General features: G+C 42.3%; 3 protein-coding genes across 4 annotated transcripts; 1 reads left to right on the top strand and 2 right to left on the bottom strand.

Annotated features, from left to right (window-relative positions):
* Positions 1 to 91: 91 nt before the first annotated feature.
* kif20a (kinesin family member 20A) lies at positions 92 to 9,512 on the bottom strand. Of its 2 annotated transcripts, none has more exons than XM_076020554.1 (19): positions 9,359 to 9,512; positions 7,496 to 7,669; positions 7,198 to 7,320; positions 6,936 to 7,055; positions 6,665 to 6,803; positions 6,394 to 6,569; positions 6,162 to 6,261; positions 5,839 to 6,051; positions 5,611 to 5,722; positions 5,454 to 5,528; positions 5,223 to 5,366; positions 4,960 to 5,128; positions 4,694 to 4,849; positions 4,458 to 4,597; positions 4,154 to 4,256; positions 1,901 to 2,096; positions 1,722 to 1,813; positions 1,492 to 1,629; positions 92 to 996 (listed from the first exon to the last, which is right to left on the bottom strand). In XM_076020554.1, the coding sequence occupies exons 2-19, from the start codon at positions 7,661 to 7,663 to the stop codon at positions 637 to 639; spliced, it is 2,724 nt and encodes a 907-aa protein (XP_075876669.1). In that variant the 5' UTR covers positions 7,664 to 7,669; positions 9,359 to 9,512; the 3' UTR covers positions 92 to 636. The 2 variants fall into 2 exon arrangements, with proteins under 2 accessions (XP_075876669.1, XP_075876670.1); XM_076020555.1 differs by lacking the exon at positions 92 to 996 and adding an exon at positions 1,004 to 1,166.
* Positions 9,513 to 9,923: 411 nt separating this feature from the next.
* Positions 9,924 to 13,668, bottom strand: LOC142884718 (cationic amino acid transporter 2). The gene is made up of 11 exons (XM_076020563.1): positions 13,299 to 13,668; positions 13,061 to 13,216; positions 12,556 to 12,712; positions 12,278 to 12,411; positions 11,965 to 12,187; positions 11,646 to 11,782; positions 11,366 to 11,468; positions 11,045 to 11,178; positions 10,795 to 10,961; positions 10,513 to 10,621; positions 9,924 to 10,414 (listed from the first exon to the last, which is right to left on the bottom strand). The coding sequence occupies exons 1-11, from the start codon at positions 13,666 to 13,668 to the stop codon at positions 10,278 to 10,280; spliced, it is 1,827 nt and encodes a 608-aa protein (XP_075876678.1). The 3' UTR covers positions 9,924 to 10,277.
* A 1,906-nt stretch (positions 13,669 to 15,574) lies between these two features.
* casr (calcium-sensing receptor) lies at positions 15,575 to 21,520 on the top strand. Its single transcript, XM_076020534.1, has 7 exons — positions 15,575 to 15,680; positions 16,558 to 16,873; positions 16,987 to 17,293; positions 17,509 to 18,348; positions 18,445 to 18,675; positions 20,023 to 20,146; positions 20,234 to 21,520. The coding sequence occupies exons 2-7, from the start codon at positions 16,689 to 16,691 to the stop codon at positions 21,367 to 21,369; spliced, it is 2,823 nt and encodes a 940-aa protein (XP_075876649.1). The 5' UTR covers positions 15,575 to 15,680; positions 16,558 to 16,688; the 3' UTR covers positions 21,370 to 21,520.

Below are 21,520 nucleotides of genomic sequence, written 5' to 3'. Positions count from 1 at the left end.
TAAACTCAGTAAATAGGCCACATCTTAAATTGGCTGTATTAAAGCCAGCTATCAGCAATCTACAGTAGCCACAAACATGCATATACACTCGTCTTTAGTCAACTGCACAGATTTAATAAGAGAAGAAAAATACAACAGGGAACAGAAACAAAACAAGAACATGTGACTGTAAAAAGGCAGGGTTTTTTTTGAGAGTGAAAGTCATCAGCAGTCAGGTTCCTTTTACTTTTCTACCAGAATGTGGAAGCTATACAATGCACCAACATTTGTTACTGTGAGAACAGCAATATAGTTGCAGTAAATAGTGTCAAAAACAGTGCAGATTACATGCGTGGCGCGGCACACAGTCTCAGACCATCAGCCTAGGTGGAGTTTTGTTGGTGCACCTCGGTTCCGATAACAGCACAAAACAACACTATCAAGGTAAAGCCGTGATATTTGGTCAAGAATGTCAGAATTGTATTTGGCATTGCGGTGATTCAACAAAAATATATAGACACATATATAAAAACACTGTATATATATATATATAAAAAAAGTTAGAAGCATATGTATACATATATATATATATATATATATATATATATAAAAAACTCTGTTTTGCATAATATCCAGGCAGTCTTGCTGGCAGACAGCTCAGTACTTTCCCCTGAGACTGCGGGTGGTCAGGGCAGGGCTGGGAGGGGGCGACTGCTGACGAGAGCGCAGGATCCGTGAGTAGGGGGTGATGTTAGCGTCCTCCGCAGCGCGGGTGTTATATCTGCGGGTGGGGGTGCACGTGGGGAACAGGGACGTGAAGAAGGGACGTTTAACGGGCGGCTTGTTCTCAGCGTCACTCGGTGCCGCGGCCCCGCAGCCCCTCTTCTTGCAGGAACCCGGTGTGGCCGAGGCCAGCTGCTGCCGGATGGTCTCAGTCTGAGCCAGGGTCTCCACCTTCCGCCTTAAATCAGCCTTGACCAGCATGAAGTTGTTCTGCAGCTCCACCAGGATCTGGTCCTGAGAAGAAGTCAGTCAACAGGGTTAGAGGAGGCCAGAGAGGTGGCAGTTATGGTGATGGGCAGGTTGGAAGAGGGAGTGAAGGAGAGAAAAGTGAGGCTAGAGCAGGCGTCGGTGCGATCACGGCATGCAGTGGTGGTCAAGACTCGAGATTTCATTTTAAAAGCTCGCTGCGAATCGAGGTTATTGGAAGAAAAAGAGCAAAAAAGAGGGAACAAGATTTAGAGTTCAAAGAATTAAACAACAGAACTTAAATAACAATTTTTTAATAATAAATTATTCTATATAAAACTCCTACAGTTTTTACAGTCACAATTTGTAATCAGGAGAAATAGAGCAGAAAATATTGGCATATTTTTTGGGGGCTTTTTAAGGAAGAAAAAAACCCGAAATGAAATCATTCTTCTAAAACGTAAAGGCAGATGTTTTTTTTTTTTTTTTAAGTAAACAAAACCTAATGAAAGTGTAGCATCCCTCCAGCCTCCAGGGTCCTACCTGTTTGGCCAGCATGTCATCAGAAGACGTTATGGCCTGCCGCAGCCTCTCCCCTCCTGTGTTCCGGCAGCAGGCTCGCTCGCCAGACTGCAGCTCAGCCCCGAGCTTCTGCAGATCCACACGCAGCTGACGAAGGTTCTTTTGGGGAGGGAAAGAAAAAAAAACACTGCATTAAATCTAAAGTCTTGTGGGCTTCATGGTTTCACGATGGCGACAGTTAAAACACCGACCCGCTGGCCCTCCTCCAGTTTGCGGTCGGCGGTGCAGGTGAGACTTCCTGTCGAACCCGGAACTTCGAGCTGCATCTTCAGCTTCCTCAGCTCTGCGAGCGGAGAAGAAGAGCAACACGGTCAACATCACCCCGAAAGATCAAAACACAGCCATGGCAACGTCCTCATCCTGAGCTCACCCTGCATCCTGGCAGACAGCTCGGCGCGGCACTGGTCCAGCTCGGCCTGCAGCCTGCTCTGGTCTGCCTGGGTCATGAGGCGCTGAGAGCGGCGGGGCCCCTCCACGTCGACGGGCGGGACCGGCACAACGGCCTGGTCGGCCTCCTTCCTTTTTTCAAGGGCAGCGGACAAAGCTTCGATATCCTGGTCTCGCTCCTGAAGGTGAGCAAAGACAACAATCAGCGGGGAAAGACGAATTTCAGGTGGACTTCCGGTTGACAGCCATATGGAGGAGACGCAGGAAACTTGTGCTCCCGTTCGTTTTTACTTTTTCAGATATTCTTACCCCTACTTGACACGCGGTCGAACCGATCTAACCCGCTTGTGTAACTTAATCACAATGTCTTACTCAATATGACGTCGAAGAGTAGTAAATCCGGGAAAAAAGACGACTCGTCGGCAGCTCGCTTAACGCTGGACGCCGTGTCTACCATGCTAGACCAGCACAGAGAAGCACTGGCAACTGATTTCAGAGCCTCTTTTAGCTCACTGGAAAACAAGTTCGACAACATTCAGTCCGTCACGGAAGACCACGGTCAACGTCTTTCCTCTCTGGAGCTTGCCACTGATGACTTGAGTCAAGGGGTTGTTGACCTGGAAAACGTCTGCTCTGGACTAAAGGAAGACAACTGGCGAAGGTGGTTGACCTCGAGAGCCGGAGCCGACGGCAGAACCTGCGCATTCTCGGCCTAGCCAAGTCGACCGAGGGACCACGACCCACAGAATCTTTCTCAGGTCTACTTGCTGAAGTGTTTGGACGAGACACTCTCCCTTCCACGCCTGAAATCGACCGCGTTCACCGCTCACTAGCAGCCAAGCCGGCCCCTGGCCAGACACCGCATCCAGTGATTCTACGGCTCCACCGCTTCCAGGTGAAGGAACTTCTGATCTGCGAGGCCAGACAAAGAGGGAAGCTGGACTACTGTGGCCAGCAGATCCGGATTATATAGATTATATCAGTAGACCAAACAGGCTTCATTAAAAACCTATTCCTATTTTAATATTCGTTGTGTACTTGATAGTCTATACTTCCTCAAATGATACCCCTGAATGTGTCCTGTCCCCAGTCACAACCCTTGAACCTGATGAGAGGTACTCTCCATTACTATTCAATTTGGCAATAGAACCTTTAGCAATTGCGTTACGCTCCGGTAAAGATATTTCAGGTATTTCAAGTGTCCCTTTATGCGGATAACCTACTAGTATTCTTATCAAAACCACATACTTCTCTACCCCACGTGTTATCAATACTCACCCGATTTGGCTATTTCTTCTGGTTATAAACTGAATTTAAATAAAAGTGAACCTTTTCCGGCACTTGCACTTAACTACTCTAACCTTCCTTTCAAGATTCAAGATTTACCTCGGCATCACAATCACAAGAAAATATAGCAGTCTCTGTAAAGAAAATGTTCTCACTCTGATAAACCAGGTGAAGCAGAGCCTAATGCAGTGGTCCCCCTTATGGATTTCCTCGATTGGCCGGATTAATTCGGTTAAAATGAATATCCTGCCTACATTTTTATACATATTCCAGTCCATACCAATTTTTATACCCAAATCCTTTTTTGATTCCTTAGACTCCATCATATCATCCTTTATATGGAAAGATCAAACGTCCCCGAATAAGTCAAGTCCACCTTCAGAAACCAAACTGTCGTTTTTACTACTGGGCAGCCAATATACGTTGCGTGGTGTTTTGGTTCCACTTTTACAATCACACAGATTGTCCAGCTTGGGTGTGTATGGAGGTGAACTCAGCCATGAATCTCTCTATTCCAGGACTGCTCAGCTCCCACCTTCCCCTACCCCCAAACAATTCAAGTGACATTTGAAATGTATGTCTAACAAAGTGTCCTGTTGTTAGACATACATTGAGAATATGGGTCCAATTCAGAAAACATTTTGATCTTTATGACCTCTCTTTTGAGTCCTATCCTGTCTAATCATCTTTTCCAACCTTCTCCTGACGATGTTCCAAGTATCTTAAGGACTTGTACTTGTACTATGACATTTTTGCATCTTTCGAACAGCTACCTGAAAAATAAATCTGTTTTTTAAAATTATTTTTCTCATTTCTTCTTGCAATATTGTATACAGATGAACAGTTGTATTCTGTTTAAGGAAAAGAAAAAAAAACAATAAAAAGCATTTCAGGTGAGTCTAATCCACAACTTGCCGACCACAAAACTGCGGCAAACAGCAGTTCTGACCTTCAGCTCCTCGGTGTAGAACGTCTTCAAACTGTTCTGAATATTGTTTATCTTGTCTTCATATCTCTTCTCAAGGAGATCTTCCTGTGTTTCCAGGTTCTCTCTATTGGACAAAAAAAAAAAGCTACCTCAGTTTCTGGCATTTACAAAGAACCACTGAATGTTTTGAGTAGACTTTAATCCGTTTGTACAAATCAATCAGAAATTTGAGATTTTCAAAATCATAAACAAACCTTCTTAGTAACTGTAACTGTCACTAAGACTTTTTGGTTTACAGCCCCTTTGACATCACAGACACACGTACCTGAAACCATTCTGCATCTCATTAATGACCTCCATCATTTCGGAGACCACCTGCTCTCTCACATTTGCTTCAAGAACCTCCTTCTCTTCCCGCTGACGCTGAACCTCTTTCTTCAAGACATCGATGGCTTGCAGCAAAGCCTGAATGAGGACCAACAAACTTCCGTCAACATATATTAAAGGGAAAAAGAAAAAGAAAAAAACAAAGGAATTTACTGTTACTTTGTGCCATGTTACCTCGGTATCCAGCATTGTGATGTCTCCATCTTCAACATCGCTGTTCTCCTCCTCTTCCTCCTCCAATAAGGTGCTTTCATTACCATTGCCTGCTGGCTGGCGAAGCAGGGACAGGATGTAGGCCACCCTGGTCTTGGTGGATGGGCCGTGGACAAGCTGCAAAGATGCAACAGACCTTTTTTTCCCGTTGCTTTTTACTCCCTACACACTGACATGCGACCAACTGTTTTTTATTTTTTTGAGCGAAAGAACCTCGCGTTTCTTACTTGCGTGGCGATTGCAGAAAACTTGAGAGCTTGAAGGGTCTCATCATAGATGGACACGCACGGGTTGATGTTGACCACCATGCAGGAGGCTCCCCGGCCGCAGAAGAAGCCCTGCAGGACGCGGGTCAGCTTGCTGTCCCTGAACGGCACCACTTGAGCAGGACGAGACCTGGGAGGGAATTTAGTTTGTCAGTTCAAAGTGAGAGGAGGATGCGTCAGTGCTCATTGGAGGAGCTGGTCTCGGGCGGCAGGTAAAGACGCACTTGTTGCTCTGGTTGTGCCTCAGAATGGTGATGCAGCGGCCCAGAGTTAAAAGGGAGGTGTTGATGTTTGTGGCCTCCTTCATCCTCTCGCCGTTGACCTGCTCTCTGCAGCGTTCCGAGCCGGCCAGATCGCACACGGTCAGTCTAAGAGGGAAGGTGGCACACGCGGGTCTGTTCAATCAACTGGCCACACGTAAGTGACAATAGAGCACGTACTGGTGGTTAACTTACTCGCTAATGTGCCTGGCTGAGGAGGAGAGCATCTCTGGGTGGACGTGCAGGATGCGGACAGAGAAGATGCTGTGGCTGTGTGGGTTCAACATGCATGTTGGGGTAAATGTACAGAGACTTTACTGATTTTCACAAGAGGAAAGGCGTGTGGTCCCACCTGCGGCTGGAGTTTTGGTTCAGGTGCGTGCTGGCGAAGCTCTGATTGCGTTGGCCAGCTCTCAGAAGCCTCCAAGCTTCCTCGGCGCTGCGAACCTGGATCCACATCAGGTCTGGTTCCAAAGGAGAAAGGAATAAGTTTCTGAAACATTTTTCATATTCAGAGAGCCAGTTCAGGAAAAAAAAAAGAAGGTGGTTACTGTGAACCGTGCAGACGCTGTGTGTTCACCTTTCACGTAGGGGTTGCCATGCCTGTCATCGCTCAGCCGCAGCGTCACCCTCTTCTTCAGCGACAGGCTGTGTGGGGCGTCCAGCAGGTCGTACAGAAACTCATTGTAGATCTCGTAGAAGGACACCCAGATGGAATACTGCATTCCCTCGGGCAGGTCATCTCCTCCGCTGTGCGACAGGCTGTCAGGCTCCAGACAAACGCTCTCGCTGTCTGCAGATGGTTGAAAATAGTTGGGAGTGCTCGGGTAAATCACAATGGCAGAGTTCAGCTTGAAAGATAAATTTTAATGTGCTGCGACACATAACACTTCTCGTACTCACCTTCAAGCTGGGTGACCATGTGACTGGTGGAAGAGAGTCCTCCGATGCCACTGTCCCAGACTGAGGTGTTGCCACCTCGACGACAATTCAAACTCTCATCCTGGAACAAACAGTAAATACATCTATGTATTATGTTTCAATACTTTATACAGCTCTTTATTATCACTGTGATTTACGGTCACTTCTGAAACTGCCTCTTTGCACAGGTGAAGATGAGTGATTTTCTCCAAACCTCTTTCAGTAGGGAGTTTTTCCGAAATTCCTCCACTTTGACCTCTCCTTTGCTGAGATGCCTCACGTCCTGATACATGACAGGCTTCAGGTCCATCGCGTCATAGAGACGACCCTGCACTTTCTTGAAGAGGGACGATAGGGCCCGGGGCAGGAGGCCTGCCTCTCGTCCACTGCCTGTAGTGTCGCAGTGTTAGATTTGCTGGGCTGCAAGCACTGTTTCTACAGTCTGTGGGCAACATGTGTGTGCAGGAAGAACAAGAGAGCCTCACCTTGAATGGTGTAAGTCTTTCCAGAATTGGTGACGCCATAAGTGTACAGGAGTCTGTTTTCCCCATGAAGCACGTCCTTGACCATTTTTCTCATGGTGCTGTCATAAAACTGTTGCTGTGTAGTCTCTGGTGGAAAGATCTATGGAGGGCAATAAAAATATTACATTTTTTAAGATAAAAATCTAACTTGCGGTCAGCTCAATGAAAAATAGTTAGTTAATGAGTGAACTTGCACTATACATCATACAGAGATCCAACCTCCAGCCCCTACCTTTGTAAAACTGAACTTGTGCATGCTCTGTGTGATGCCCCGCTCTGCAGTCTTCATGTTCTGAGATTCTTTGGGCGCTTTGAGCAGCAGAGTCTCTTCGTTTTGAACAGACACACAACCCTGAAAGCAGAGGTGAACCTTGAGCACACAGAACAAGTGGACTATATCTAAAAAAAAAAAAAAAAAAGAAAAAAGAAAAACAAATAAAGGAAAAAAAAAAGCTGTCTGGTCAGTTGACGGAGAGGCGAGGCCAGTGTCACACCTGCTCTTCCCCCTTGTTTCTCTCTGCATCAGTTAGTGGACGGATGCGCAGAAAAACATTCATCCTCTCTGCGTTTCCTTCATCAGCGTTGCCACGGCTCACCAGAGGTTGAACTCCCACTTTCTGCGAGAACAGGGTGTTTCAAAATAGATATACATACATACTGTATGTCTTGCTGCTGTATGTGTACATATTTGGAATATTTTAGGACAGAATGCCAAGCATTTAAACAACCTTTGTTTTTTCAAAAGAAAATGATGGAGCAAGACAAAAGTAGCACGCAGCTGTTGACCCTCACCGGCTCTGTGATGGACAGCTGGCTGTCCAATCCCGGCGAAATGACTGATATCTCAGGCAGCCGTGGTCTGGAGGGGCCTCTGTACTCCGCCGCCGTCGACTCAAGCACGGCTATTTCCTCATCCTCGTCGTAGGGGTATCCACTTGGGGAGGACAAAGCCAGCGCCATGCTCACCTGAACAGTGCAACAGAACATTAAGACAATTCGGACTGGTATAAGTGAGCAGGAACATTTTGCCGTCGTGCAAACAAGGCCAAAGCCAGAGCTGATAAATTGAATAAATCTCTCAGTGAATGACTGAATTAATCCTTGAAAACAATGAAACTCACTTTACCCTCACTGACAAACACCAGCAGTTGGTAATTTTTTGCAGTGGTGAAAACAAGTCGCTCACTGAATTTAAAGAAGTGGTGTGTCACAAAATGCCATGGGTAGTTCCTGCAGAAACTTGCCAGAAGTTTTCCCGCCTTTGAAATGAACTTATGGAAAGTAGTCAAACCGGATGGAGGGCTGAGATCCTGTGGCGCTACTAGCGGTGCAGCAAAATTACATCACAGAGAGCTCTGAGGAAAAGGTCAACTGCACAGAAACAGACCGACGGGCTAAATTCTCATGACCTTCATACCGACTACATGACACTTGACGCTGTTGAACCTCATACATCTCTCTCTCTCTCTCTCAGGTCAAGTCTGCTTTGCTTCATGAGGAATGTTTAAGAGTAACAGTGCGTGTCCTCTAGAATAACACCACCACCATGAAAGAACAAAAACCTAGTGTTCACACGTTTCAGGAGTTCCCTTTTCAGAGGGCAATCTGTTCAGAATTTCACTGATCTCTGGCCGGTTTCGCCCTGAGTATCCACTGGAAAAAACCAAGGCACTGCCGCAGAAGCGCCTCCTGCTGGCATTACATCGGCATTACTTCTGGCTTCGGGTATGAGTGGAATACGATTGTATGTATGTGGACAGCAATTAATAGTGAAGTAGCCACGCGACAGGCAACTTTTGACCATTAACATTGAACAACCTTGAAGGGACGTTATGAGGCTTTAAAATTAGAACTAAGATAACCTTTATCCGCGTAATAAAAAACAAAAAACACAGGTTGGGTCATTGTTGACCATTGTCTTCGCACTAACGCGTGATTAAAGATGACGGGACATTAAACATTGAACTAAACTACACAGCAAACGCACGCACACGTTTATATATATATATATATATATATATATATATATACATATATATATATATATATATATATATATATATATATATATATATACATATATATATATATATATATACATATATATACATATATATATATATATATATACATATACATATATATATACATATACATATATATATATATATACATATATATATATACATATATATATATACATATATATATATATATATACATATATATATATATATATACATATATATATATACATATATATATATACATATACATATATATATACATATACATATATATATATACATATATATATATATATATACATATATATATATATATATATATACATATATATATATATATACATATACATATATACATATATATATATATATATATATATATATATATATATATATATATATATATATATATATATATATATATATATGATTGCTCAGTCGAAACAAAAAGCGACAATTTCTGAAATTGAGCGTCTCCTGCAGTCACGATAATGCAGAGAAAGCAGCCTGAGTGTTCAAATATCACTGTATCACTGGATCAACTCGAGACAAATATGGTTCGCCATTACACTGCCGTTGTCACCAACAAGGCACTCTAATGCAACGAAACCTTTTTTCTATCTCTCACCTCCACTGCGAAGTTATCGTGTTAGCTGTTCCTGACGTCGACGGTCACTCACCAAAACTCGGGCTAAAACCAAAAGGTGCGAATACAGCTGGTACCGTAGTGGCCTTGACGAAAACACTGAGCTCCCCTATGTAGCCAGAGGACGTTTAGCTTTTGAACGATGCGCGTCCAAGCAAAGAGTGTCGTTGATTGGGTAACGCTCATGACGTTAGATTCAAATGGCTGTCGCTGCCCGTTCTGATTGGCTCCTGATTTGTGCGCCGTTTAAAGTGTGCCCTCCTGAACAAGAACGTTTTTAATGAGTTCCCATCTTTGTTACGCAACGAGCGTCGACGTCTTCAAAAAAAAAAATAAAATACATGCACGGTTTAACTGACGCTTCAAGGTAATAATAATAATAATAATAATAATAATAATAATAATAATAATAATAATAATAATAATAATAATAATAATAATAAGTTGATTTATTGTAATAGATAAATAGAAATTATCTGCTGAGTTCACTTACGCCAACAGAGAGAAAGGCATTTGAAGCTGAGAATTCTGTTGTATTTATTGAAATTCATTCAAACATATTTTTTGTTACTGGAAAATAAATCAATTCCTTGTCAAATCTGCTTATAAGAACACCTTACATTTACATGATAATAAACATATTGCTATTATAATTTTATTAAGCACATTAGGAGTCACCTTCAGTGGATTCAAAGGCTTTGCGGCAATATAAAATAACAGCTACAAAAACATCAGTGGGCTTACGAAGATAAAACAACAACAACAAAAAATGCATGAATCCTGAGCAGTGGAAAATAGGACACTAATATCGTAATGCCACATCTATCAAAATGGAAAATCACTTTCCAACCGTTTGAATTTCCAAGCTTGAATTTGTCTTCCATTATTTGCTTGTAATTAGTTATCCATCCAAACTCTGTTCAGAGTTCTGCGCCATGGTTGTGGTGATACTGTGAAGACTGACGTGATGATTTGAGTTTTGGAGCCTTTGTTTCTGCACACTGTGCTGAACGCCGTAAGAGAAATAGATGATTAGACCTGTTGAAGAAAGAGTACACCTGACATGTTAGCATTTGTTGAAATAACGATTTTTTTTTTAAAGGGATATTTAATCATATTTTATTGCTTTTACAAACCAACTGCCATCCACACTGCATAGCGGATCCAAGTGTCTGATCCCAGTTGCACCATTAGGTAGATATTGACAAATGTGCTGAAAATGGGAAGTATTGGCACAAATGGAACCTAAAGAAGCAGATACACGGTCAAAGACAAAACACTTATAAATCACGGAGGTCTCTGATGTTTTGTTTGTGGTACATTTAGATAGATAGATAGATAGATAGATAGATAGATATATGTACTTTATTGATCCCAAATTGGGAAACTACACTACACACTACTTTTATTAGACATACCATAAAAGCAGCTTTAGATGGACTCTGTGGTTGTCTCCATATGATCGTAACAAGGAAGATCAACATTAGCAAGATCGCAGAGACACATAGTAAACTCCACCACTGTAGGCCTCTAAGAGAGTCTGAGGCCCTATTGATAAAGACACTGAGGATGACAGCTAAAAAGACTGAGAAAGACAAATTGTGTTTTAGCATAATTTACAAAGACAACTGCAACATAAAAGTGAGGGAAATATTGTGGTTTACTTACCAATAAAAACAGATGAAACAGATACAGTTTTTGAAGTCTGTGGAGTGGCTTGGAAAGGTGGACATAATATTGCAGTAGTAGTTAAAGACTGTGGATTGCCTAAACTGGAATCCATGCTGACATCTGCTTGGTATCTGAAAAGGTAAGTTATGTAAAATTAAAACTACAAAAAAGTGCTTTAACACAATATTTCTTTCTGCATATCCATGCAAAGGTGATAACATTTCATGCACCAGCAAAGAATGTGTATGTCTGTGAACATTGTACTAGGATTAAATCAGTAAGTTTTGCATCATTGTCAGCTGTAGTGAGTTATCATACCTTAATATAAGGATACATATGGCAACAAGTGTGTAAGCAAAGAGAGTTCCAATAGACATCATATCAACTAGGGCCTTTAGGTCAAACAGTAAGGCCATAATAGCTGCAAAGATGAGAAAAAAGTTTTTTTTTTCACAATGAAATGACAAGCCACAAGACTTGTACAAGTGTCATTATTATCAACTGTAGCTGATAATATCTCATAAGTGTGAGGTCAAAGCAAGCTGGGATGACATATTAAAACAAACAATGCTTTTGATAGGAGCAGTAGTGTTTTCACCTGCTACAACTCCTGAAGCCAGGGTTGCAATGACGGGACTCTGTCTGTCACTCATTTTACTGAGAGGTGTGAACAGAAGTCCATCTCTCGCCATGGCAAAGAGAACACGCGGCATTGGGAACATCGATCCTAGTAAACTGTTAACAGGTTGAAATGACTCATCAATCAACATTCAGCTATGATTACTTTGTTGTCACTCACCACCTATGCAGTGCATGTTTGCTTGGGACAAACAAAGCAAAATACAAACCAGCTGGAATTAGCTAAGTATTTGAACATTTAAGGTGAGGCCTTTGTTTGCACAGCACGGTGCTCATACCTTGTTGACAGGGCACAGAGGGATCCCACAGCCACAACAAACTTTGCAGGGTCCCATCCTATATATGTAAACGCTACAGGCAATGGACTGTGAACACTCAGCAAATAGTACGGCATCATAAGAGTCAGGGCAGCAGACACGCCAAAATATGCCAGGAAGCAGATGATGAGGGACACCACAATTCCAATAGGGATTGACCTCTGAGGGTTCTGGACTTCCTCTCCTGCAGCAAACACACATTCAGCTTTAAAATAAAGTCACTGCCCTCTACATCGCACCATGTTGCTGTGCTAACTCTCTGGAGTTTTGTTACCTGCTGTGGCAATGCAGTCAAATCCGACAAATGCATAAAAGCAGGTGGCTGCTCCTGCTAATGTCCCCTCGAAGCCAAAGGGGAAGAAACCTCCAGTGCCAAACGTGGTGGTCCCGTTCAGTGATGTACGGTTTCTGCAAGAAAAACACGATTTGCTTCAAGCCTGGTTCCACATGGAATTCTGCCAGATTGTTGGCTTGAAACTGTGTTTAGCCCTGGGGGCCGAGTTTTATCGAACAATGGAATGCAACAATATGAATAAACATAATGGCCCGTACTCATATTGATCCAAGAGAGAAGCTTCATTGAGGTGCCAGTTATTAATGTTGCCCATAATGACTCCCGAGAGGATGACAAACAGCAACACCATGATGTTCACAGCTGTGAAAATCTTATTGACGATTGCTGATTCCTTGACCCCAAATGCAAGAATTCCTACAAAAAAGAAATTATGATAACAGTGGGGGAAAAAAAGAGGTGGTGGGTTAAGTAGCGGGATACATTTGTTACTGTTGGAAGCAGTTTTTGCTAGATATGATAATGTGGGTGGCTTTAATGCATATTTCATCATTAATGCAGATTACTCATGTACGTCTGTCTTTCCAGTCTGTTGTTTTTTTTGTTTGTTTGTTTGTTTGTTTTTTACTACTGGAGGAACTGAAGACAGCTGCAACTTTTATTTATGCTCAAGAACGAAACATGAGCATGTGACCCTGGGTGACAAAACAATAACGGATACAGGATTTTACCCATTTGAAATGGAAGTCATTTATATAAACCTGCCTGCCAGTAGCAGTATTAGGCCAGCAGCAAAGAAGTCTGGATAGGGAGCTAATCCAGGTAAATCCATCGCGGCCTGTTTTCCCAGGGAGTTAGCGATTGCATTCCCAATGAGGTCGTCAAAGGTCCCGCTCCACGCTCTGGCAACACTCGATGTCCCTGAGCAAAGACAACATGGGCTGACCATCCACAGTATGCAATACAATACAATACACTGCACTACGCGTTCTATTCTCTGTACCTATGACGTAAGACAGCAACAGGTTCCAGCCAGTGATAAAAGCCCATATCTCGCCCACAGTAACATAGCTGTAGAGATAAGCCGAGCCAGTCTTGGGAACACGGGCGCCAAACTCTGCATAGCAAAGCCCAGCAAAAACGGAAGCAACGGCAGCTATCAGGAAGGCGATGATGATACTGGGCCCGGCCACAGCTCGCGCCACTTCTCCCGAGAGCACGTAGACGCCTGCCCCCAGCGTGCTGCCGACCCCCAGGGCTACCAGGTCCAGGGTGGTCAGGCATCGGCAAAAGTTGGATTCCTCTCCCTCGGGTTCCAGAGGTTTCTTGCGAGACAAGCTCTGCAGCAGTAGCACCGACCTTGAACCTGACATCCTAAAAAAATTAAATGATTAAACGATTAATTGTTTCTGACATTTTTTTTTTTTTTTAGGGTTTTATTTTAACAATAAAATACAATATGACGATCACTTCGTAAGAGGAAGAACAAAAATGAAGTGTGTTTTTCATTTTTTTTCTGCAAACAATAATTTTGTGAAAAGGAAACACATGCCCCTGTTTTTTTAAAGACGTAAAATGTGATCTATTTTTTTTTTCATTTCAAAAAATCTAATTTGAGATGTCAGACATTAATTTGCAATCACAAATTATAAAATACACCCTAAATGTGAACAATTTATTTCAAAACCGAAGAAAAACAGCAAGAGGGACACAAAGCAAATTCATGGCAAATTATTAAAAGCTCCAACAAAAGTAATTTGTGCTTGCAGTCCGGTTAATCCATCAGTAAGTAACCTGAACGGGCCCTGTATCCAGCCAGATATTAAAGTAGGTGGTAATTTACGGCTGTAATTATTTTACTGTTAATATGCAGTATCAGCTTTTCATTCCTGAGTAAATGACTGGTCTGCTGATATCTTTTAATTTGAAAAATAAAAAGACTAAACAAAGTTATCCAGCAGTTTAAGTAAATTCAGTTTTTAATTAGATTCTATTCAGTGGATGTCTTTCTTATCAAAAGGGAAATAACCTTACCTCTCCAACTGAATGCTGCTGCGATCTGAAACCAGTCTTCCACAACGTTTGAGCAGATGAATCCATGCACTGCCAAGTTGCCACGGCTCAACATTTTTGACACTTTATGTTACATTTCAGAAGCATGTGTCATTTCTGAAAAAGATTGCATTTACTTGAGGACATGTTGGGCCTGTCAGATCATAACATCTATTGGTACGTGTGTGTGTGTGTGTAAGAGGTCTTTCCTGATTCCACATCTGTGAAGAAGCGAGCCCTTCTAAAATGCACCGCAAACAGTTGTATAATTTTATGATGTATGTTTGTATTTGTCAATAAGTAAATATACTTAAATGTAAAAAAGATTAATGGCTTTACAGAACTTATCAAAATGTTGTTTTATTTATTTTACTTCAGTTTAACAGTTAAACAGAAATACCATTATAGCCATTAAAATGAAGCATATACTATCTGCTGTAATTCCCCTTTTTCTGGCCTTCATGGTAATAAAGAAATGCATGTATGCACATGTACATGCAGGGATGTCTTCAGCTGCAGTGCCCTGAAAACAGGGGGAGGAAAAAGAGGGACACCTCCACCATCCAGAAATAATAAGTAAATTTACAGAGCAGGCTTTTCATCCTATAGGGTCTAGCGGGTGCGTGATGTCTCATGGACACAGTGTGGACACAGGTTTCAGATAAGTCAACATATTGTAAACTGAAATGGTTTTCACTGGAAACTTCTGCTCGGCAACAAATTGAAGACTCGCTCATCAGGGAGATGCAACGGATAGCTCACTGACCTGGAGGGTTTTCAACACCATGCTGCAGTTCCTTTTTAGACAAGCTGACTTTCTGAACAATGCTCGAACCTGCATGATTGCACAGGGAAACCACCGCAAAAGGCCAAACGTTTTGTTTGAGAGAATAATAAACCAAGAAAATGGTTTTGATTTGCTGACAATATCAATGCACACTGTACGGCTGTTTATCAATGTGCCACACAGTTATCAATTCAAAAGAGAAATTAAAAATGTGTTGGTTAAGAAACAGTGTAAATAATTGCACAGGTAGCCGATTGTAACTCCATCTAAAAAGCTGTTATTTTCCAAACAGCCGTCCTGCCACTTCAGGTGGTGTTGACTTTACTTCAGGAGGAGTGAACTGTAAGACTTCATTAGCTGAAGGAAATGGACCACCCCTCTCTCTGTTAATGATTCATCTGCACAAAAAGCCTCAGGAAACTCACACCATCATCTGGTGAATTCATTCAGCATGTTGGAGATGTTGGGAAGAAGCCTGGAAGACCAACGTGAAGCTGCGGATGATCTGTTTCAAGTGCACGGTCATCACAGTCAGGAGCTCAGGAGGTAAAGTTTGTTGAGAGTTTATTATTCTTTTTTTTTTAATTTTTAATTACATTAAAATACCTAAAATAATTCAGTGACGTGAGCTTTATTAAACAGCATTGGTCATGGACAACCATACTTTCCCCCTTTCTATTAAAAACTGTAAATTATTCAATTGTGTTCCATAATATAACAAATATAGAAATATACAATTCTGTAATAACTGAGTTGAAACTAATCATTTTAGGTTGAAAGTGTTTGCCATCCAATATCACAGATTGGACCAATAAGCAATAATAGATTTAGCTGTGCACAGAACTCAGTATTGGAAGGAAAGAAAAAGTAAGAGTAAACAGCAGACTGGCTGGCTCAGTCACTTGTTTCATTATCTCAGCTCTGCCCCAGCATTTTTCCAGCACTATTTGCCAGATGCAGAGGGCTTCTCTCCATGGTGACTGGGTTCACTGGCCACAGCGTGAGGTCGAGGCTTCACAGGAAGGAGGGTCAGCAGAGTGTGACTTTAGTCTTAGCTGATGTAAATTTGCCGTCTATTTTGGTTTGAATGGAATAGCTTATGTTTTGTTTAAGGTTTTTTTTTCCCCAGCAAAATATCTGTGAGTTTGCTGTTGAGTAAGATGTGAATATTTATGTCTTGTTAAATACAATCCAGATGGAAGGGAGTTGGTAGAAAGGAAAATGAAATCCTACTCTAGTGCTGGAGTGGTAACTAATAGCCTGAGGTCATGATGGCCTTTAACACAACTGAGCACCATGGAATTAATTAGATGGTTTTTCACACCGTTGTAGTACAAAAAAAACTGTAAAACTATAGATGTCATTCTACCCCACTACCACTAAATAAAACTTTTTTTTCTTTTCATTTTTCTTCCTCCTTCAGTCTCATCAGTGCAAACAAAAGCAGCATGGAACAATGCAGGAGACAGACTGTTGGGAGAAGATAAGACCAAGTAAATTTAGATTCTGAGGGATTTCTTGAAAGCAAACTTACATATCAGAAAGAGAATAAAGATGAGACTGCTTCTGTTTTATCTGACACTGATGGAGTCCAGTTATGTCATTTCAACATATGGGCCCAATCAAAGGGCGCAGATGACCGGCGATATTCTGCTCGGAGGTCTTTTCCCAATACACTTTGGTGTCGCCTCCAAAGATCAAGACCTTGCTGCTCGGCCTGAATCTACAAAGTGTGTAAGGTAAAACAAAACTGTTTTATACACAATTTAAAATAAGATTGAAGATTATTCTGATATTAGTAATAGCAAATATGCCAAATTTATTTGTATCCCTACCTTGTGTGTTCCTCCAGGTTCAATTTCCGTGGTTTCCGTTGGCTCCAGGCTATGATATTTGCCATTGATGAGATAAACAACAGCAGTACACTTCTGCCTAACATCACCCTTGGCTACAGGATCTTTGATACGTGCAACACGGTGTCAAAAGCCCTGGAAGCTACGCTTAGTTTCGTGGCTCAAAACAAGATTGACTCTCTAAATCTGGATGAGTTTTGCAACTGCACTGACCATATCCCGGCGACCATCGCAGTTGTAGGAGCTGCAGGATCAGCCGTCTCTACAGCAGTCGCAAACCTTCTGAGTCTCTTCTATATTCCTCAGGTATAGTATAATCATTAATGCATCATCACAGCAAGTCAACCATGGCCTCAGGACTTAAAAAAAAAAAAAGATTGCACTTCTGTGTTTCCTGTGATTTGTGTTTTATGGAGAAATATGACTAATGGGAAGTGGCTAAATGTGAAAAAAAAGAACATAAACAAGGAGAACATACTTTTATCATTTTGGACGACTCAAACTTTTATTTTCTGTTTTAGATAAGCTATTCCTCCTCAAGCCGTTTACTGAGCAACAAGAATCAGTACAAGTCCTTTATGAGAACCATTCCTAATGATGAGTACCAGGCCACAGCCATGGCAGACATTATCGAATACTTCCAGTGGAACTGGGTCATTGCTGTGGCATCAGACGACGATTACGGCCGTCCGGGGATTGAGAAGTTTGAGAAGGAGATGGAAGAGCGAGACATCTGCATTCACTTAAACGAACTTATTTCTCAATACTTTGATGAACATGAGATCCAGGCGTTGGCAGACAGAATCGAAAACTCCTCTGCCAAAGTAATTGTTGTGTTCGCCAGTGGCCCAGATATTGAACCCCTGATCAAAGAAATGGTCAGCAGAAACATCACAGATCGCATGTGGCTAGCCAGCGAAGCCTGGGCCAGCTCTTCACTTATTGCAAGACCTGAATATCTTGATGTTGTGGCTGGAACTATTGGCTTCGCTCTAAAGGCAGGGAGGATACCTGGCTTCAGGGAGTTTTTGCAGCAAGTCCAACCAAGGAAGGACAATAACAATGAGTTTGTCAGGGAGTTTTGGGAAGAAACCTTCAACTGTTATCTGGAAGACAGCCCAAGACTACAAGACAGTGAGAATGACAGCACTAGTTTCAGACCTCTGTGCACTGGTGAGGAAGACATCACAAGTGTTGAGACCCCATACCTGGACCACACACATCTGCGGATCTCCTATAATGTGTATGTGGCAGTTTATTCCATTGCAAAGGCGCTTCAGGATCTTCTGTCATGCACACCTGGGCATGGACTGTTTGCCAACAACTCCTGTGCAGATATGAAGACAATGGAAGCATGGCAGGTAGAATGTTAACATTAACGGCTTGTGAAAAGTGTAGAATTTAACATTTCTTGCACATTTTTTTTGTTCATCCAAATATGTGGTTGTGCTTTGCAGGTCCTGAAGCAGCTGAGACATCTGAATTACACTGACACTATGGGAGAAAAGGTTCACTTTGATGAGAACGCCGACACAGAGGCCAACTATACGATCATAAACTGGCACAGGTCTGCTGAAGACGGCTCAGTTGTTTTCAGAGAGGTTGGATACTACAGTATGCACGAGAGAAGAGGGGCCAAGTTGGTTATTGACAAGACAAAGATAATGTGGAACGGATACAGTTCTGAGGTCAGTAAAATGTTGTTGTCGTTGTTGTTTTATGTGACTTAATCTGCATTTCAGTCTTTTTGTTTTAATTCAGCTGGTTCTCTCTTTTCTTAACATAATCAACTTAATTTTTGGAGCAAAGTTTTCGTGAGCGGGATTGAGGGGAGAGCAGTTCTTTGAGATAGGGAGGGGCATTGCCGTGGATGCATTGGTGGGTAAGTAGGGAGATTTTGGAGTCGATCCTGTAGGAAATGGGGAGCCACGGTAATGTCTGAATGATGGGAGTGATGTGCTCATATTTTCGTCCTCTCATCAGGGTCCTGGCAGGGCTATTTTGAATGTAATGGAGCTTCTGTAGGTTCTTGCTAGGGATCCCGGTGAGAAGTGCATTGTAGTAGTCCATTCTTGCGAACACAAAGGCGTGTACAAGTTTTTTGTGTGGGACGGAGTTTGGCGAAGTTTCTTAGATGGTAGTAGGCGTTCTTGCACAGGTGCTTAATATGGGTCAGATGAGGGTCCATTGTCACGCCAAGGTTGGTTACTGCTGAGGAGAGGGAGATGTTCTTGCCATTCTTGCCAGAGAAGGTGATGCTTGTTATGGAGGATGACTGGACCTGGTGTGGGGTGCCGTCTCAAATTGCTTTTGTTTTGTAGCAGTTGAGTTGCAGAAAATTGTGATCCACGCCTTTATTTCCTCCCGGTAGATGGAAATTGTGGATGATGATGGAGATGTTGACAGTGGTGCGCTGGCAGGAGGGGGGGTTTGGTCAGTTTCCATGTAGAGTTGAGTGTCATCAGCATAGCAGTGGAATGACATTCAATGCCGGCTGATGATACGTCCGGGGGTGGGGGTGGGGAGGTATTAACATGAATAATATTCACATTATATTCACATAATATTCACATGATTAATTCAAATGGTACAATGATTATTAAAGGTCCAGTGTGTAAAATTTGGCATTGTCTATATTGGTAAAAGCTTAACTTACTGCCCATAAATACATTAAGAAAAGTGTATACTCGCAATACAATAAAAGTAATTTGGTTTTCCAACCTTTAGAATGTTTACTATATTTGTAAGAATATACATAGAGCAAGGGTCTTGGTCCTAGTTAGCTGCCATCTTGCGGCAATATTTTTTTTTAGGGATGCCCAATATTTAAGGAAGCCTGCATGACAGGGCCCTTAATACAAAGCACGCTGTCAGGGGGGCTTCCCTTATTTAAAAAAAAATTACACACTGGAGCTTTAAATTTTTGTTGAATATGAATCACTCTAACTTTCCAAACCAAATGGTGGTATATATGGTATTTATGTACAAATGCTGTAGCTGTTGTTTTCTAATGGAACTTTCTTGTCATCCTGAAGGTGCCATTTTCTAACTGTAGTGAAGACTGTGAACCTGGCACAAGAAAGGGCATCATCGACAGTATGCCCACATGCTGCTTTGAATGCACTGAGTGCTCTGATGGAGAGTACAGCGACCATAAAGGTATTATGAAGCCCAACATGCACAGTCGCACGTTCAGTAAAAACCCAACTAAAGTTGTTCCTGTTTATTTTTCTCCCTGTTTTTCAGATGCCAGCATTTGCACTAAGTGTCCAAATAACTCTTGGTCAGATGGGAATCACACATTCTGCTTCTTGAAGGAAATTGAGTTTCTCTCCTGGTCAGAACCCTTTGGGATTGCTTTGGCGATATGTGCAGTGCTGGGTGTTCTCCTAACAGCTTTTGTGATGGGAGTTTTTGTCAAGTTTCGCAACACCCCAATAGTCAAGGCCACAAACCGGGAACTGTCCTACGTCCTCCTGTTCTCGCTCATCTGCTGTTTCTCCAGCTCACTCATCTTCATTGGGGAGCCACAGGATTGGTCATGTCGTTTACGCCAACCCACCTTTGGGATCAGTTTCGTCGTTTGTATCTCTTGCATACTTGTGAAAACTAACAGAGTGCTCTTGGTATTTGAAGCCAAGATCCCGACAAGCCTGCATCGTAAATGGTGGGGATTAAACCTGCAGTTCCTCCTGGTATTTCTGTGCACTTTTGTCCAGGTTATGATTTGCGTGGTCTGGCTTTACAATGCTCCTCCCTCCAGCTACAAGAACCACGATATCGATGAGATAATATTCATCACGTGCCACGAGGGCTCCATAATGGCACTTGGTTTCCTTATTGGCTACACGTGCCTCTTGGCTGCCATATGCTTCTTCTTTGCTTTCAAATCCCGCAAACTTCCAGAAAACTTCACAGAGGCCAAATTCATTACTTTCAGCATGCTTATATTTTTTATTGTGTGGATTTCTTTTATCCCTGCATATTTCAGTACCTATGGCAAGTTTGTTTCAGCGGTGGAGGTTATCGCAATACTTGCATCCAGTTTTGGGTTGCTGGCTTGCATCTTTTTTAACAAGGTCTACATCATCCTGTTCAAGCCCTCCAGGAACACCATTGAGGAGGTCCGTTGCAGCACAGCAGCCCATGCTTTTAAAGTGGCTGCCAAGGCCACGCTGAAACATAACACGGCTGCAAAAAAGAAGTCTGGCAGCATTGGTGGGTCATCTTCCTCGACTCCATCCTCATCCATCAGCCTAAAGACCAACTGCAACGACTGCGACCCTTCTACAGGAAAGAATAGGCCAAGAGTGAGCTTTGGCAGTGGAACAGTTACTCTGTCTCTGAGCTTTGAAGAATCCAGAAGGAGCTCTCTTATGTGAATGACAAATGTTTTTCAAACCTCTGTTTAAAGTTCATGCAACGCAACATCTTTCGGAACTGAGCCCGTGCAAATGGCTGGCTTGAAGGAGCCTGTCTGCACCATGGTGAAGAGCCTATTGTATTTGTCATGTTTCTTTATTATTTTTATCA

The sequence above is a fragment of the Nelusetta ayraudi genome, unplaced genomic scaffold (genome assembly GCF_046127955.1).
Source record: "Nelusetta ayraudi isolate G7.1 ecotype Tasmania unplaced genomic scaffold, CSIRO-AGI_Nayr_v1 ptg000011l, whole genome shotgun sequence".
Lineage (NCBI taxonomy): Eukaryota > Metazoa > Chordata > Actinopteri > Tetraodontiformes > Monacanthidae > Nelusetta > Nelusetta ayraudi.
The sequence above is the reverse complement of the archived record's forward strand: the minus strand, read 5'-3'. Positions and strand labels throughout refer to the sequence as shown.